At 39.2% G+C, this 19,307-nt stretch overlaps 2 protein-coding genes and 1 long non-coding RNA gene across 3 annotated transcripts; all 3 read right to left on the minus strand.

Moving 5' to 3' along the window:
* Positions 1 to 3,318: 3,318 nt before the first annotated feature.
* Positions 3,319 to 3,848, minus strand: LOC118557345. The gene is made up of 3 exons (XR_004927820.1): positions 3,620 to 3,848; positions 3,495 to 3,532; positions 3,319 to 3,413 (listed from the first exon to the last, which is right to left on the minus strand). It is a non-coding gene; the product is annotated as an uncharacterized LOC118557345 (long non-coding RNA).
* A 4-nt stretch (positions 3,849 to 3,852) lies between these two features.
* LOC118557520 lies at positions 3,853 to 6,453 on the minus strand (the record flags this gene model as incomplete). The annotated part of the gene is made up of 3 exons (XM_036127653.1): positions 6,417 to 6,453; positions 4,275 to 4,607; positions 3,853 to 4,184 (listed from the first exon to the last, which is right to left on the minus strand). Coding segments are annotated over exons 1-3 (702 nt in total), but the record flags the coding sequence as incomplete, so codon positions are not given.
* A 7,472-nt stretch (positions 6,454 to 13,925) lies between these two features.
* Positions 13,926 to 16,648, minus strand: LOC118557340. Its single transcript, XM_036127238.1, has 5 exons — positions 16,369 to 16,648; positions 14,927 to 15,274; positions 14,694 to 14,822; positions 14,338 to 14,387; positions 13,926 to 14,232 (listed from the first exon to the last, which is right to left on the minus strand). The coding sequence occupies exons 1-5, from the start codon at positions 16,628 to 16,630 to the stop codon at positions 14,113 to 14,115; spliced, it is 909 nt and encodes a 302-aa protein (XP_035983131.1). The 5' UTR covers positions 16,631 to 16,648; the 3' UTR covers positions 13,926 to 14,112.
* Between the last annotated feature and the right edge of the window lie 2,659 nt (positions 16,649 to 19,307).

Below are 19,307 nucleotides of genomic sequence, written 5' to 3' on the forward strand. Positions count from 1 at the left end.
AGGGCGCCAGTTCTTTATGTCCTGCAAATTACCTTATTTTGGCAGATGACAGCGGGAGTGAACCAGTGATCAGGCTTTCAATAAAAACATCTAGCAGGTCCCCTGTTAAGATGTCCCAGTAGGCTTTGTAAAATTCGATGCATGGGGCTTTCTGGCCCGTCACACTCTGGAGGGCTGTGTGGAGCTCCTGCACCACCAAGGGGGCACTCTAGCTGGGTTTTGGTCCCCTCTGTGACCTGGGGCAGTCCACTACAGAACTCCCTGAGCAGCTCACCAATCTTCTTATACTCACTACAGAATAGCGAGGAGTAAAATTCCACTGCTCTCTCCTCCTGATCTATCCCGTCTCGCTTAGCTGCTACCCAGTGTCTGATAGCAGAGAGTGGATCAGTTTCCTCTGCCCGCACTTTCTCTCCAAGTTAAAGAAATAGCTGGAAGGTGCATCCATTTCAGTGATGTTCTGCATCCGGGACCTGACCAATGTACCTTGAACTTTAGTTTCCATCAGGTTTGCTAAAACTTGCTTTGACAGCTTCAATGAACTGTCATTTTCCTCTGGATACACTTAAGTGTTTTAACTCCACTATGTTTATCTCCAGATCCCTAATGGATCCGGTAATGTCTCACCCTCCTGCTCTCCACACACACCATCCTGCTCCATTTCACCCTGATTTCTACCCTTCTCCCCATTCCCTCTACACCTCTCCCCACCATCACACATCACTGTGCTCCCCTCACTCACCACACAACCACTAGTTTGTGGATCAGATGTTACATCAAGCTCCTCAACCACACTCTCCTGCTGGTCTCCAGCCACAGGGCCCAACGTCATGGGGACACCCCCCCACCCCCTCCTCACTGGCAGCTGCAGGCTGCTGCTCCACCACGTCTGATGGGGCCAGTTTGGACACATTTTTATGAAATGTCCCTCCTGGCCACAACCAAAGAGCTTCATGGTTGATGACGTGGCAAACAAGATGTAATCAAAGTTGTCTATTTTTACCTTAAAACACAGGTTGAGTTACTTGTCACGTTTGTTGAGAACCATGTGTGAAATGACACGCTTCAACAAGGGAGATTTACATCCTGGCAGGATTTTTCTAACGGGGGAAACTACCTTTCCATGACGAGACAGCTCTTTGACGAGGAATACATCACTGACGAATGGAGGGACATTTGATAAAATGATCTTTGTGGCGGACTGCATGAGCGGCGACACCTGAAGGAACGAGCCGTTCACCGAGATGCCCGACTCGACCAACAGGTGCGCCTGCTCAACCTTGTCCACAACAGTTCACACGGGCCTCAGACTTGATGGCACTGTGCCCATTGACCTCACCTACTGCCAAACACGTCCTCCACGCTACACTGAGATTCAGCACCCACCTTCATGTCGTTCTTCAGTGTCAGTGTGGAAAAGGCACCAGAACCCCCACCCACCACAACGCCGTGCAAGAACGCTGACCTGCTGCCAGGCAACACCCGACAATAACAAAACCCACAAAACCCACCAAAAACCTAAAAATACAAAGCGCAACAAACAACTACATACACATTATTGACATACACCCAGTGAAAAGATAGAAAAAGTAAGAAAAACCACTCAAACTCTCTTCCACTTCTTCACTCCTATTCCTCCCACACAAAGAAGAAGAAAAGAAACCAACGGGACATGAAAAACAGCCAAGAAATACAGGTAAACTGGGCGCTGGTGGACGAGCTGCACGAGTGCCTTCCTTACATCAAAACAAAATGTGTCAATCAGATCAAAAACATGTTGGAATGCAATCTTCAGCGCTTCAGGAAATTCAAACAGCAAGATTTTCCTGCACGTTTGGGTCGGTTTTCTGGGCAGGAATACCAGAAAATGAAGGAGAACGTGGCACATGTCATGGCTCTGACAGGCATCAGTTCTGTAGAGAAGCTTGTGTTTCCTCAGTGGTTCAAAGAGGAGCAGGAGATCATTAGAAAACTAAAGAAGGAACACGGCTTCGTGGATAAGAATGGCTGTCGCTATTGGAGCTCCAGATGACTAGGTACAAAAAGGTATTCACCAGAGAAGCTGAAGGCTACGATGCTAAGATCCGCCTGATCAGCACGTTGTACAACACGTCTATGGAGGACGTCGCTGACATCATCTGGGAGGCGGTTACTCAGGCTGTCGGGGAGGTGACTTTGTGGAGCATCCAGCGGATGTTCAACAGACTGAAGCATCACAAATTTCCACACAAACTGATTGTGATATGGAGAGATTGACTTCCTGTACCACTGTGTGGTAGCCTATTACCATTGCAGCAACCAATTATTTAGGGTATATTTCCTTGAACATATTTTATTTTTATCTCATGAAAGGTTTGTTCTTTTAATTTATCTGGGTTTACTGCATAAGTTCTTGATGAAGTTAGAAAACACAAGACATTTTCTGACTGTAATAAAATCAAGCCATCAGTACTATCTCAGCATGACTTGGTAACACACAACTTATCAAAACTACAGTTCAAAAGATAAAATCCAAGTCATGTCTGGGCTTCAGTAAGTAGTCAAATTAATAGACAGTTCACAGATTTGTTTTATACATTAGAAGTTTTTTTATGAACCTTGCTTCCAAGTGTGTGTTTCCAAAGTTCTGTAATATAACAAATTTTTTCACGTACATTTAAGACATCACGTCATTGTTTTCACTCTTTGTGCCACTTTGTGAGGGGATGGAAAGTCCAATACCTTATAATTACCACAGGAAAAGGTTACATTTCAGGCGAATTGTTAAAAACATTAACTTTAGACATTGCATGTGTAAGCGACCCAGGCACCTCAACCCATTTAATGCATTGTATCCTAGGAAAAATTATTAAAATGTAAACTTTCATCACTAGATGTACTTTACTAACTTTAAAATGTTATGTTTTTTTTTTGTTAATTTTGTGCTATTTGTATTTTTCCATCTCACATAAAGCTGCGCATAACAATGAAACAAAATCAGTTCGGAGGAAAAAAAAACTTCATCTCCTTCTAAAATTAAATTTAGAAAAAAGGAAAACCATGGTAAAAATAACACCTTAAGGCAGTAAATTATATATAAAACATTTTTACATGATTCTGGGATTTATTTTTAGAACTTCTGATACACTAAATAGAAAACTGTGAAAACCCTGAACCTAAATCAGCCTGCATAAAGCATGATATTGAAACTATACATAATGCCTATTTAATTATAAAATGTATTTTTACCACCAGTTTTACGAATGAGAAACAACAATTAATTCATCATATTAGAGCAAATAAATCTATCTAAATGTTTTAACATCTGTGTAGACCGTCTCCTCCAGCGCAGTTTTTACATTTCTTCTTTCGCCTTTGTTAGCTTTATTCCTGTTGAACGCTGGTGCAGAATAAACCAAACTGTTCTCTTCCCTCTATTAAAAAATAGAAAGCTTAAACAACAAAAACAATTACATGATAAACAAAGAATTTACAATAATATTTTGTCATCTTACCTGATGACTTTGGTTATTGCTTATTGATGGTACAGGATCTGTTTTAGAGTGACAAAAATTGTATGGTAAATATTTAAAACCTTTTAATAAATATTTAAGAAATTTATATACAAAACTGGTATTACCGTTGCAACAACCGCATGTTTTCTTCTTAATTTTATAAATGAGGCAGGATATTACAAGAAGACTTATCACCAAAGCTGAACATAATGGAGCAAGAAATAGTTTGTAGAAATCTTGTACTTTGGCACCTAGACAAATTTAACAAACAATAAAAGATCAATTATTACAAAGATTTGATTCCACAAACCTCTTCATCATCATTGTTTAGAAAAGTTCTATAGATACCCTTTGGTTTTGCTCCGTTTCCAAATAATATCTGTCCACATGCGGCCACAGCACAGTAATAAGTCCCATCATCAGAGGTCTCAGAGAAGTTGTAAAAACATTTCTGTGTTGAGGGAACCTCAGGACTTTTCTCACATTGATCTCCACTGCTTCGTTTTAGATAAAGTAAGCTGGGATAAGAATGATCAGATCCAGCTTTGAACCAGTACACCCGGTTATCTACAGGACAAGTTTTTCTGTCAGAACCAGAGAGAACTGAACACTGTAGAGTCTCTAGGTTTTCTGAATGAGCTGGATCAGATGGAGGGTTCTTAACGACAACAGTTACGTCTGATTCCAATCCTGGGAAAAAAACATGTTTTACTCACAGAACCAGAAGAAAGTGACTCAATAAAGAACATGAAATTGTAAATAGCTAACTGATACTTTTACCTTTAATTTGTAGAAAAGTTCCATTCATAAATATGAAGTCAAGCTGTCTGACTTTGATACAGTAGTAAAGTCCAGTATCATTTCGCTGAGCTTCATTAATATGGAGAAGAAATTCTCCTGGTTCCTGTTTTGTCTGAATGCGAGGAATCTTGGAAACATCATCATACTTAAAGTTAAATGTTGCTCCGAGAAATTCAGGCCAGTTTCCAGAAATAAGGCGGATCCAGTACAAAGTTTCTTTGTAGAGAGCAGAGGTCTGGCGAGGACATGTCAGGGTCACATTTTGTCCCACAGTCATGGTCTTCACCTCAAACTTAAATTCTTCAGCGCAATCTGGAAATAAACCCCACAATGATCTAATAACAACTAAAAATAACAACTAAATTGTACACACAGTCAAACATACATAAGAGATATATATTCCATTCTATTTATTAACGTACATTTCAAATTTTGTAAATATACTTACATCCAGCATTGAGAGTGAGAAATGTATAAAATAGAAAAATCATTTTTATATCAATCCACTACACTGGTTACATCCGACCATGAGGCAATCATAGGGTCAGCCCTCCTAATATAATCTTGCAGAGTGGGAGTGAACAACTTCACAACAACCTGATTGGCCTTTTTAATCATGAGGTTTCACTACAATACAACCACAGTGGAAATAATATAAACCCCTTTTTCCATATTAACACAAGAGGCAAAATGTGTGCACTTTCCTTCTGATGGTAACCATGGTAATGATTTTTATGTTCGATATACACTCTTCCACAAGTCATTTTATCTTACGTGTTCATCTAACAAACTGATTTCCCATAACGCCATAAAATGCATGTCTGTTGCATGTTTTAATTAATATGTTTAACATCATTGCTTTGGGTCTAATATAATTATAGGACATGCTATCAGGTTTCTATTGAGATCCCATTCCAACAGAAATTAAGAAGTCAAAATTAAATGAAGAGACTGAATCACAAACATGTCTGGGAATATCTAAGTCAACCTTTATAAAACAGATCACACTTGCAACTCAAGAAATTATGGATAAAAAACTATTCTGCTTATTATGGTAGAGCGGTAAACGTCTTGTACCTGTAAAGCTCTTTATACTACAGTCAGTCATTCATCCATTCACGGACACATTCACAACCTGACGGCGGTGAGCTATGTTAGGAGCCACAGCTGCCCTGGGGCAGACTGACGGAGGCGAGGCTGCCATACATCGTTGCCACTGGGCCCTCTGACCACCACAAGCAGTACATTAAAACTGTACATGCCACAAACATAATACGGAGAAGGGCGGTTTTAAAAATTATTAAAAAATATTAAAAAGCTCTACTCTTTGGTGTTGGAAAGCACTTTCATCTGGTTTCTGGTTATGGGTCAGAAAGATCCTGTAATGATCTCGGCTCTGACTACCTGATCTGCACGCCTGCTCCTACAAGACCCACCCCGCAATTTACTGTCATCAGCTCCACCTGTTCTTTCAGCTATATAAATAGCCTTGGGACCTAATGCCAGTGCCAGAGTATCTTGAGCCCTTACGGTAAGAGTATTCCAGCGTTAACCTGACTATTTGCCCGTATCCGACCTGTCTGTTATCTGTTCCCGACCCTGCCTCTCCCTTTTTCTGCCTCTGCCTGTCTTCCTGAGAAATCGACCCGATCTGTCTCCCGACTCCGAGCCCCGCCTGACCCCTTTGGACTGATCTATTGGATGGACTACCTGTGAACCGGACCCCGCTCCTCGTGTGAGTACTGCACCAGACTAACCCTGTAACGCCTGAGCCCTTACCGCTGCACAGATTTGGACCGGACCCCGACCTCTCGTAAGGATAACCCCCAAGGATTGCTCTCTAGACTCTGACCTCGGACCGTTTCCCGGATCACGACCCTGAAGGCCCCAGGACCAGTGTCGCTTCAGCCGGACGTTTCCCCCCTCGGCTCTGCGGACGGCGCCTCTCCGACCCAAGGTTTTGCAGGTTAGTGCCCCTCGTTACTTCGGCACATTTGGACTCTCAGTTTGCCCCGAATCCGCTAACCTGCTGTCCTCACAACCAGGAGTTCCGGGTCTGACGTTGCCTGCCGAACCACCTGAACCGCTCTCTAAATAAATCAGCCTTCGAACGCCACTGACCTGTCTCGTTGTCTTCTGGGTCCTCCTTTCTGATCATCACAGATCCTGGTTTTAAGATTTATTCAAATGTCTAGAAGACAATAACATTGCTATTGGTCAGAGGCCTTTAAATGGTTAAAAAAATATATATATTGTTTTCTGGGGCTTTATGGCACTATCGGCTAATTTTTTACAAAGTAGAAAGCCTCTTTCCTCAGATGGGGAAAGAAATGAAGTCCTCAAGCCGGAACCGAACCCACGTCAAGGACTAAAGCCTCTATATTTCTATAGTGCTCACTACCCCTGCGCTACTGCATTTCTTTAAAAATCAAAATGTTGTAGTAATAGCAGACAGTCACCAGGGCCACACCGATTCTGAATTACATAAATTGCATCTATACCTTAAGAAGGTTGTGGTTCAGTTTTAGAAAATGGTTCTGACTAAAACATGATTCCAATTGATGCATTTGGTTTGTGCACATTGGATGGAGAGCACCTGTGAACTTCAATTTTTAAGTGTTGTGTTGTGCCATGATGTTAAAGCCATGATGAGAAAAATTATGTCAGATTGAATTCTGACTATGTAACCGGAGGACAACTCAAATGGGGTTTTAAGCAAAGAATTTCACACTTTCAGGCTGAGACAGCCTCTCTCAGGAGGATGCCCTGCCATATGAGCCTAGACCACTCCTTAGATTCAAAAGGCCCATTCTTCTTCCTGGAGCCCTCGAGGAGAGGGGGCTGGGACCAGCCAGCCATACCCTGCGAGTCACCTGGGACTCAGACTCATACTCCACTCCTGCTTGGGACCTTGGAGGAGCGTCTGGCTGGGGAAGCCAGCCACACTTGCGAGCCACCAAGCAGGCTTCACAGGGCCTGAAAGACCCATGAGCTGACTAAAATGTGCCTCTCTGAAACTCAGTTCCTGCTGTTTTGTTGGTACAGCAATGGGGAGAAACTCGTCCTCTACTGAGTTCGGAGAATCACCGACCAGAGTCAGAAGCAAAGTTTGTAGTCTAACTTGTGCACAACCAGCCGCTGAAGTACGGAATGCCATAACAGCCGTGTTTACTTTTGTCAGCTGTTGCAGGAAAGTGGACGTGAGACGGCGGATTGGTTGTCTTCCCTCACCAGACAAGCTGAGAGTTTAGAGACTGCATGCAGGACCTTGGACCGACAACCCGACCACGTGTCGGCTAGGCCGCAGAGCTGCAGGCTAGCCCACTGCTGAAATGACCAGTGTTTTTCCATAGACCACTGCTCTTCCTTGGATGGCCAAAGTGAACCAGCTCACACGAGGATCCGGCAGGTTCGGCAGAGAAACCACAGGGAAAGTGGAAGGGTTTGTTTGGAAAGCTTGTGTAATGCATTCACATGGTGTTTTTAAACACATGGAGCTTACAGGGTAGCTCCCGCTAGCTTCTTCAAATCAGGCCATTGCCAATATGGTTCGAGTGTGTTTTTCATGGTTGTAACAAATGTTATGTCCACAAAGGTTTCATACATTGATGGGACATTACTTTTTATGTTATCCAGTCCAATCATTATGACTAATAAAGCCAAATTTTATTTTAAAGTTAGCGCCGAAAGCCCGCTAGCCTAAATGCTATCAGCTCCCGCAACTTCTGGTTTCCCGTTATTCAACTACGGCTCGTTCAAGCATAAGGTTTGCTTCGTTTTGCTCTGCAATTGTTTGATAGTGCTATGAGTGTGATTACCGCATTAATATGGAATATTAATGTTGATCTAAAGGCATTTGTATAACTTTAGAAGTAACCGATTTTAGGGGCTGATTGCTACAGCGACCCCTAGGCCCCCGGAGGTATAATCACATTAATAAAATCAAACGTTCCTAACGTATACAGATTCTTACAGAGAAAATCAGTTTTTAAAATGTTATTTCCTCAAATAATGTCTTGTGTAACTCGGGATTTGCATTGTGAATGGGTTGAAACACATGCCAAATGTTGTTCTGAATTAGCTAAACTAATTTAAGTTCATTCCATGTTCTCTAAGGTGAACTTTGGTCCTTTAACTCAAATAAAATGTTATTTCATCAGATGTTTTGTTTAACTCAGGATTTGCATTGTGAATGGCTTGAAACACATACCAAATGTCGTCTAAATTAGTTAAGCTAATTTAACTCCATTCCATGTTCTTTAAGTCAGATCTGCAGTGAACCAGGATTCATTTAATTATTTTGATGACGATCACCACTTTTATGTTGTCTTTTGTCTTTTTGCATGTACATAGTTCCTTAGCTTATTTTTTTATCTTCATTTTGCCTAGTAGGTTTAGTTTAAGTTTCACTAGCCAAGTAGAGGATATGTTGATTGAAATATAGTGCTAATTCAGATAAACAGCATTGTTTAGTGATATTCTCTGGATGTTCATTTTATTTCTGTTAAAAAATTCTTGAACTTGAAGGGAAGTTCTCCTTATTCTATGTGTGTGCAAAGTTTGCTGTTAAAAGATCACCAGTGCTCGAATTCATCCCTTTGAACTATTGTCCTGATAACAGCTTAAGAGGTGATACCCACCGGACAATACCTAACAGATAGTTATTTATTAAACATTAAATAACTGTTAACAGTGTATAATTGCACAACACTTGATTCTCATGACAGATTGTCATGTATATTTAGATTTGGACTTTGACTGAGCCTGTTTAGTTCTTTGACTGGGCCATTCCTCCACGGTAAAATGCTTTGATATGAACCATTCCATGATAGCTCTGAACACATTGAATGCTGTTGTACTACTGTAAGGTGAACGTCTGCCCCAGTCTGAAATCTTTCTCAGCCTCTAATAGATTGTCCTTCGTAATTGTGTTTTATTTAGCTACATTAAGCTTCCAGTCAACTTTGGTCAGCTTCCCACACTCTCCTGAAGAAAGTAATCCTGGTAGCATAATGGTGACACCACCACGTTTCACCAAGAAGGGTAGGTTCTGTTTTGAGAATTGTGAGTTTTCATCCACACATGATGTTTTCCATTGAGGCCAAAATGTTTAAATTGATCTAATGTGACCGGAGCACCCACTTCCAAATGGACCTTTTACAGGTTTATTCCACATCTCTCTTCCCAAAAGGCCAGATTTGTGAAGTAGGCAACATATAGACCTTAGCCTACCTTAGCAGTTTGTCTGTCTGTAGCTCTCAAAATAACATGAAGCTCTTGATGACTTCTTTAATCAATGCATGTTCTGCCCTACCAGTCAGTTTTGGTGGATTGCCATGCATTGGTATGCAGTTTTAGCATACCCTCTCCATTTTTGGATGATGAATTGAACAGTGCTAAGTAAGACGCCCCTTTTTATTGTTTTAAAACCTAAACTTGCTTTAAACCTTTCCACCTTAAATTACCTGACAATGCATATATTACTTTAAGTCATATTATAAAAATAATCAAAATCTTCATTATGCATTCTGAAATATTGCAATTAAACTTTAAAACCATAAAACATTGTTGTTGTTTTTAAAGAAAGTTCAAACTGCTGCATTACCTAGTGTATCAGAATATTGAGTTTTATGGCCTTTGCAGCTGTAGAAATGAATAAAATTTGTTTTTTATAGACTTTAGCTGAAAACAAAACCAAAACATCAGTGGTCCGATTGCAGGGTGTTTATCCTACTGAGAAGTCACAATTCATGTTTCCTGTTTGTTGGTGGTGGTTTGCAGTCTCAGACACCCAGTGTTCGCACAAGCAAAAGAGCACACACGGTTAAAACTACAAAGTAAGACAATACACAGTTTCTAGTAAATTTACAGATCAGATTTGTTTAATTTACTTTGGCTGATTCTGCATTTATGGTTTCAACTTTTTGTGGCTTGCAGCAGGCAGTTACTCGACTGAAACTGAGGCGGTACTGAGGCTAGAGTTATGAACCAAGGTGTGAAAACGCTTTTTATTTCCTCTTAGACCAATTGGTGTACTGAGAAAGCATGCCTGTTAAGGGGAAACAATTTCTCTAGTCAAAAGAGGGCAGGGGGCACAATATACTGTAGTTTGATGTTCAACTGCTCTGATGCAGTCTCTGAGCCTCATAAGCCTCAAGATATCTTGTCATAAATTATGAAAATTTGTAATTTCAACCATGTATTACAATGACTCAGCTAAAATTAGGGGGTCTTAAAGTCTCACCCACAAATTCTGACTCCCTCTCATCGTTTCACGACCAATCATTGTAATTCTGTCACATTATCTATTGTATAAAATATGTATCATCATAGCCTTCTCTTTGGGATGTTGTGTGTGTTTTGCATGAGTAATAGGCTGAAATTGTCTTTATACAACTGAAACCTGAACTCAAATAAATTCTGAACATAAAGAAACAGTCTTGTGATCCGATTCTCACACAGTCGAATGTACACAGTTTTTTTAAACTCAACAACCCACAGAAACAACACTAGACTCTTCGATGCTGAGTCATCATGTTGTTGTAAAAACGCTTTTGTTTGTTTTTTATTACTTAATGTCAGATTTTGATCAGTTAAAATTAAGCTTCATGTTCTGCACCTGTGAGCCTACCACCTGTGATTGCTCTTTCAATTCAATTCAATTGAATTTCAATAGCGCCAAATTTCCTGACTTCCTGACTTCCAGATTTCCTTTCCTCACACCTGTTTTTTCCTCTTTCTAAACTGATTGAGGCCAGCACATCAGCAGCAGATTACTGCTGATGTGCGGATTACTGCACATCAACAGTAATCTGCACATCAGCAGCAGTTTTTTTTTTTTTTTTTGTTAGTAGATGGCCAGCGTTTTTAATGCGAACTGGCTTTTTTCTGCAGCAACAGCATTGTTTCTTTTGGTGAATTATTTTTTTGATATTCTCCATAAGGCTTAATTGAACTTGTGGGAAATGCGCACTTTGCGGCTTCTTATTTCCTGCTGTTGCCATGGTGATTCGCGTTAGCTGCGTTCCATTGATGAGGGGTTTTGCGCTTCGCTCAGGGTTGATAGGACGCTGAGTTTAGTTACCTGATTGCAACCAAGCTCAAAGCAGCTGCTTTTTCTGAAACGGGGCCAGGCTGTGGGAACGCAGCCTAACTGAGCTTCTCTTTTCTGGACCACAACCTGGACTGTTATCATGACTATGAGCCTTACTAAGCCCCTGGATTTGTTTGCCCTTCTCAGGTCTTGTGAAGATTCCCAGGGGTTTTCATTATTTATTGTAGATCCCCGGGGATCCTGCAGTTTGGTTATGATCTATTTTAGTATTGTTCATCTCTAGATCCATGTTTTTTGTCATCTGATTAGTTTTCTGTTTTGTATTAATGTAAATGGTATATACCTGTTAGATTCGGTTCCTGTCTTGTTAGCTTATGTTCTTTTTATATTTTAGTATACTTGTTAGATCTTCTTTTCTGCCAACCTCTCGTTAGTTTCATTTCTGTGTTTATGCTATTAGTGCGTTCTTGCACTGTTAGATTCAGTTTCTATTTTAGTTAGCTTCTGTAGTCCTGTGAGATCTGTCCCTTCTTAGCTTACGTAGGTTTTTCGCCATGTCTGGCCAATGTCGTGTTCCCTGTTAGATTCTCTTATTCCCCTGCTATTTAATTGTCCCCTTTCTCCTGTGGCCTAATTGCCTCACTCAGTTCAACTTTGTCTTGTTGCCCCACCTATTGTTCCTTCCATCTCCTCCCTTATGAGTTTTGCCAACTCTGTCACATACATTGTCAGGTCCTCCATCTTCATTGGTCTATCCACCCTGTTCTGGTCTTCCTTGTTGTGTTCCTAATTCCCTGTTATCCTGTAAGCCTTGGTTGTTTTCTTGATTAATCATCACCATCTTCAACATGCGACTCCTGAGCACTTGTCTGCATTTTGACCCAGCCACAACACCCCTGACAGGTCTGACCATCCATGTATGACTCAATCCTGCCTCCCAGACTCTGCCAAGCCTCAGTCATTCTGCCTGTCTCCTCTGTAGTGAGTAAGCCAGCACTCACCTTTCCCAGGTCTCATGCTTGCTCCTGCAGAGAATCTGATGGCTCTAGATCACAATATGAAAAAAATATTTGAAACACAACACTGTGTGGAGCTTGAATATTGGGTTCCCTGTCTGTCTGACTCCTGAAAAAATTTGAATATGTGGCATGCACAAAGTGCTAGGTCCCTCTCTGTTTCGACATTCCAGATTCAAATGTTAGATCATCAGCACAGCTCTGTAGAGCTTGACTGCATGCAAGTGAGGCAGTTTATGATGCATTCCTTTTGCCTCGGAGGTCGGAACTCACGAGTCGCAGATTACATCATCCCCACCTTTTTGTGTCCGAGGTTCCCTCTTTCTTTTCTCCATTTTGTGTCGGTCGTTTTGCCAAACACAAGCAGCCAATCCCAGTAAAATGCTGACAGGTGAGTGTACAATATCAAATAGATGAAGAAGTAGAATGTGTGGCAAATAAAATAAATAAGCTAATCAAAATAATGATGAAGATATAAATAAGTTCAAGGATTTTGATTATGTGTGACAATTCATTTTGCCAAGTTTTATCATCATGACACGCATTTCTAAATCCAGTCTAATCAGTTAATTTCTCTACTTACTAAGAGTGCATTTGTGTTGTTTTTTCTTGTACTATCAACCAATCACTGCTCTTGAAAGACAGCGTTACACCTAACAATGGGGTCAACCACATCTCCTCACTAAGATAGAAATTTCTGTCATTTCCTTACTCAAAGACGCACAATGTGAATCGCTCTTCAACTAACAGTCCTAGGTGAGAATTTTTAGGCTAAAAAAGGGGCTCTCTAAGAGGACTCTGAGAATCTTTGTGAATATGGGCACTGATGTAGAGGGAGCTGGGCTAAAACAAGATGATCTACAAAGCAAGGGGGAAAAGTGTAACACTAAAATAGGAACCTAAACCAAAATGCAATAGTAAAAGGAAACATGAAATATGTAAGAAATTCAATACAGATAAATTAACTGATATGGCAAGACCTTAAAAACCACGAAAGAACATCCACGAATGATCAGAATGTAAATACAAATGAACCCTAAAACAAACACATATGGATCATGACAGTCTTGTTAATACTGCAAAAATCAGAAAAACAGCCAACTTAGATTTGCCTAAACATATAAAACAAATGTTCAGAATATAATTAGAGGTATGTCTGTTTTCTGTATTATTTTTCGTTGTTATACAATAAATCAGCAATGTTTAACTTAAGCACCAAAACCATTTCATTAGATATACATCAAAAGATGAACATGATCATGTAATAAAATACAGCACAAGGAGTGGGAGATGCAGAGGGTTGCTTTGGTCTGGAAAAATTCAAAATGGCATTGTTGTGTTTAATATTTAGGTATTTAGAGCTGTTTTGTTTTTTCTTTAGTTCAGAGGACTGAAAAAACATTGTTTACTCAAAAATACAATATCCAGGTTTCAACAATATATTAGAAAGTTATATAACTTACATAAATTTAGAGTGGAATATCAGAAAGCTCCACATCCACAGAGCTGTTTTTATTTTTTATTTTGAACTTATGTAATAGTTTTCACACACGAAGAAGAAGACATTACAATATGTAGTCCAACTCATAATAAAATACTGAAAACATTCTCCTCCTTCATCACATCTGCCTTTCATTCAGCATTGTAATTAAATCCACAACTTTTAATTTCATATCCAGATCAGTATGCTCTAGAATCTCACAATTTAGGTTTTGCATAGAAATTGACAAACATACATTCACACTGGTCATCTAACCTGTGAATACACACTTTCTTCTGTCATTAACTCTTTCTTCCTTTTTCCTTTTGACGTTTTCCTTTCTGAGAAATGTAACGCAGCGTAGTTCAAATCTGGTCCACTTTCAGTCTGTTCAGAAAAGTACATTTCCATATCAAAGTTACTTTGTAATGTTTAGACTTATTATTTAGTTTTACAAAGAGCAAAATAGGTAATTAAGATTCATTTACTTACATCATTTCCTTTTTGGTTAAAGTTGCGTCTTGTCTGTGAAGAAGAGTTTTCTGGAACAGTGACACACATAATTACTCTGATTCAGTGTATACCAGGTTTATTTCATTTGATTTAATTTCATGTTTGATTGTTGTATTAAAAATTTCTAAAAGATATCTGCCACTTCTGTCAGTGTGGTGTGTACCCTGCTCCTGGGTTGTTGGTTATATATCTATGTGCGTTTTTTTATTTTTGTGATTCAGACCAGTAATGCTATGTAAAACACATTGCTTTGTATATTATATGTGGGCTCTAGCTAATAACTAACAGTAAAGTTAAAAAAATCTAAAAGGTATAATACAGTAATTTAGACAAACCTTTAATTTGTTCATGTGGTGATCTTCTAATTTGAAAGTAGATGAAGACAATATTACCGATTAAAGAAATGACCAAACAGATTGCTGTGACTGTTGTGACCACCAGGACATGGGTTTCATTTGTTTTATCTAGAAACAAAGAAAATTTATGTCATTCCTTTGAACAAAGCAGATATATTTGTGATTAAATTGGCCATTTTGTACGTCACCTCCAGTGATACATAATGTCATACCTTTTTTAAGGCTTATTTCATTTGCAAATAATATCTGTCCACATGTGGCCACAGCACAGTAGTAAGTCCCAGCATCAGAGGAGCTGATGTTCTTAGAGAAGTTATAAACACATCTCTTCTGTGTGTCTGATCTCTTCTCACAATTCCCAGCTCCTTTTGCATCCATATAGATAATATCAGGGAAAGACTTTGCTGATCCGGCTCTGAACCACAGCACACTGGGTTCTCCTGAACAGGTTTTGTTACCCGAGTCAGAAAGGACTGAACACTGCAGAGTCTCTGAGTCTTTTGGTTGAACTGACGTTGACTCCTGAACCACGGTGTAGCTTGATGTTCTCGTAGAGTTTTCTATGGGATAATAATGGTAATTTGTGTTAGTGCACAATTCAAACAAATTCACATATGAAAAGTAGAGTACTTTCAATGCTTGAAAATAGACAATTTGCATTACATTTGGTAAAGAAATGCTGTATTAAGTGACAATACTTTTACATTTGGAAAATTACATGTCGGGCATTTAATTTATGGTCATATTTCATACATGCATTAATGTGTGGTACACAGGTGTACTGGCTTAAGTTCTACAATTTAAAAAATATATGTACAAGTATGCTTACAGCTGGTATTCATTTTATTTATTTGTGTGAACATCACTGTTTGAGAATATAACTATTACAGCACCAACTTAAATCATATATAAGAAATCATTTAAGAATGGCAAAGTACCGTTCTTTCTAAAATAATTGTTAAAGTTCTCACTGTTTAAAAATGCAGTTATTTAAATTGTCAGTAAGATTTTCATATTACTTATTGTAAAACAAAAGATTTTCAATTTTAATTTAAGTTAAGTTAAATTCCGTTAAAATTTTCAGGTTTTCCTTCTTTTTATTCTTAGGTTGTTTTTCCACAGCTTTTCTATTAAATTCTTGGCTGTTTTAATTAGGATAGATTTACTTAATTTCCTATCTTGGCTAGTACCAGATCCTTTAAATTTCACAAAATCAGTATTGACAGAGAGTTTGTGTGTTTTGTTTTGGGTTTTTTTTTTCAAAATGATTACTAAGCATCATCTATACACTAAAACTTTTTTTCTTGTACTTGGAGGAACAATTCCAATAATATACTTTTAGATGTATAACGTGCAATAAATAAACGAAATCTTTCAGTCTGCATTTATTTCAAAACTTGCTAAATGATGCAAGGCAAAGAAGGAACACAAACGATACACATGTTTAATTGACTTGAAAATTGAAAAATACTTTGTCTGCTGGTTCAAAACATTTTGTACCAGGATACCTCCTTGCTCCCTGAACCAAGCTTTTCTTTGAGGTTATACATCTTTTAGTAACATAATCATGTCCAGTTGGATTTCAGATAAACACTGGTCAATTTGTGAATTAAAGTAGCTTTAAAACACCGGAAGAAGAACATTACTTATTTACCTTTTATTGATAGATAGGTCCCACTCCACGTAGATTCAAGTGTGTCCTTTTGAGAACAGTGATACATTCCCTCATCTTGTTCAACTATTGATAAAATTGTAAGATTGCTGCCATGATCGGTGTATGTTACATTGAATCTTGAATCAGAGAATTCTGGTTGATACTTGGGGGATGTCGTTCTCTGCTGCATCACTATTAAATTCAGAGTATCTCCTGCACTCTGCTTGAACCAGTAAAGCCATGTGTTGCTCTGATATTTCATTTCAAAAGCACACGTCAAATTGACAGATTGACCCAGTTCAACTGTAACCACTGGAACCATTGTGTCTGTAATGAGGGGAAAGCACAATATTAGATTGAACAGAACCAAAATACATATTTCACATACTTCAATTGAATTAAATTCTGTTTCAATTTATGTAAAAAGTACTTACACCCTTGATGAAAAAGTAACAATGTTAGCCATAACAGAGTCATGATGAATCTGTCTTCATTGAGGTAGTAGATCCTTATGTAGTTGAGGAGGTGTGACGATCCTGACTGACAAATGCATCTGATTGGTTATCACAGAATATACGATGACAGGGCATTTCCTGTATGTACAGCGAGCTTCTTTTCTCATAGTTGAGCCTTTATATATATTTTTTGACTATATCCTGGTTTTGTAAGCACTATTTATTTGCTAAAGACAAAAATATACACAGAAACGAGGTTGCAAACAAACCTGATACAAATGTTATGGGCAGGGAGGAAATCGCAAAATATTATTGGCCACAAAATATAACTAGCGCCACCAGAAGATCAGTTTTTGTTGCAACTTTGAACAACACTATGATCAAAAAGGATGTTCATGTTTTTGGATAATGAATCCTTATTAATTATAGAGGCTTGGTGAGTTCCAACATCTTATAATCACCAAAGCTGTTAAAAGGCCTTTTTCATTTATTCATTTATTTTTATCTAATTTTTCTTGCCCCAGTTAAGTTTAAATTTTCAGCCTCACTGTAATAAAGAACCTCTCAAAACACACAAATTATCAAAACAATTTATATTTTATAAAAAGTTCAACATTGTCCTGTGGTACTGTGGTACTATCCCTGCAGAGATTATATCCCTGCATATTATACAAATATGATTTACAAGCATTTGATCTTTATATGTAACATTATACCTGTGCAAAATCTCTGCAGATTTTTACAGTTATGTGTAATGGAACTGGGTTTTATCTTTTTTTTCTAGAATAAGCTCAGTCTAACCTAAAATGTACAAAACTATGCAAATTATATTCGACCAGTTGGTTAGTCAGAAAATAAAAACCATGTTTGGTAAGTTTGTTTCATGATTTAGGTTTCTGTTTGTTTGTTTTGGACTTTTCCGGATTAAACTCTGTCACCTCTCAGCCATAGAAAATCATCCAAACTCAGTTCACACCTCAGCCACCACCCAATTAGCTCAGTCATCTTCCAGGGACCACTGTACACGTGACCAGATCCACCTGCTACAATTAATTAGAGTCACCTCTGCTCACCTGGTCCCCTATCTACATATACCTGCCTCAGCCAACTCATCTGTGCCAGAATGTCTCGTCTTGCCTCATGTGCACTGCTGCCTTGTCACACTCAGTTTGTGTGTGGCCAGAGCGTACTGTTATGAATGATGCTGGGGAACCCGATATTCAGCCAAACACAGAGCTTTGTTTTTTAAAAGTTTATTGCAGAATAGCAATGAGGCCGGCAGTAATGGGCTGAATACCAGAGGATTCAGGTGGGGTGAATGGCAGAATGAATACTGCAGAAGCTGGTCAGCAGGAGCTGACCAGAAGGTGCAGACTGGCGACCCATCAGAACGGGCAGAGCAAGCAGCTGGACCTCACAGAAAATAGCAGAAGCTGAGCAGCACAAAGGCCCTGGAACTTACATCAGTGAGGGCTGAACACTGGCAAAGACAAGTCCAACAGTCTGAGCACACATAAACTGAACGTGACAGGACAACAGTGCACGAGGCAAAATGAGACGTTCTGGCAGGGATGAGCTGGCTGAGGCAGGTATGTGGAGACCGGGGTACAGGTGAGCAGAGTTGACTCTAATTAATTGTAGCAGGTGGATCTGGTCACATGCACAGTGGCATCTGGAAGATGACTGAGCTAATTGGGTGGTGGCTGAGGAGTGAACTGAGCTGATTGGTTTCTATGGCTGAGAGGTGACAGAGCTTAATCCGGAAAAGTCCAAAACAAACAAAAACCTAAATGGTGACAGATTGATGATTCAGTTGCATGACACATTTGGACCAGATTTAGATTAGACAACAATGTTGTCTTCCCCTGACTCCCGTGCTCTAGGGTTGCTTTGGATGTCTGTGGCTCTGATCTCCTTCGTGCCTGCCACGGGTCCAGGGGAGCAGTTCTGTGCCTTGCCATGCCAGTTATTCAACATTATCAAGAAATCTTATAAACGCAAGAACACCCATATACACATTCACAGGTGTTTGGATTCAGGTCCTTAGAGATCCACAGAAATACAATCTACAGAGTAGATACCACTAATATGTAGTTATCACTAAATACATCTAGTATTTGTCATCTAGTGTACTTTTCAGTGACTTTGTTATCCAATGTTTTTGTTTTTACGCTGTTTTTTTCTCTCCCTATTTCTGCAGGTGTAGGAGCAGACTCCTAGGGTGTTGTCTTGTATTCTCTTTATCCTTATTTCTCTTCTCTATTCTTTTCTTTGTCTCTTCCTTTAAACTTTGTAAATCCACATCTCTCTGTCCCTATCGTTCTCTTCTATTTCCCTTTCATTTCTGTCTCTGGTTCTACTGCAATTGATCTAACCCCTAAGCAAATTCTGATAGTTTTTATTTATAAATATATAAACCAGAGCATTATAGAAAAAGCCAAAATACTTGTGAAAGTAAATGTGTTGGGTTTCCCCTTGCCACTC

Source organism: Fundulus heteroclitus, chromosome 23 (genome assembly GCF_011125445.2).
Source record: "Fundulus heteroclitus isolate FHET01 chromosome 23, MU-UCD_Fhet_4.1, whole genome shotgun sequence".
NCBI lineage: Eukaryota > Metazoa > Chordata > Actinopteri > Cyprinodontiformes > Fundulidae > Fundulus > Fundulus heteroclitus.

Bases quoted from the DNA above. Each gene is read 5' to 3' on its own strand.
- LOC118557340 (XM_036127238.1), bottom strand. From the start codon at position 16,630: ATGAAATATCAGAGCAACACATGGCTTTACTGGTTCAAGCAGAGTGCA. The intron at 15,275-16,368 runs GTAAATAAGTAA...ATTATCCCATAG, and splicing joins GACCTATCTATCAATAAAAG to AAAACTCTACGAGAACATCA. The intron at 14,388-14,693 runs GTTTGTCTAAAT...TCACTGTTCCAG, and splicing joins ACCACATGAACAAATTAAAG to AAAACTCTTCTTCACAGACA.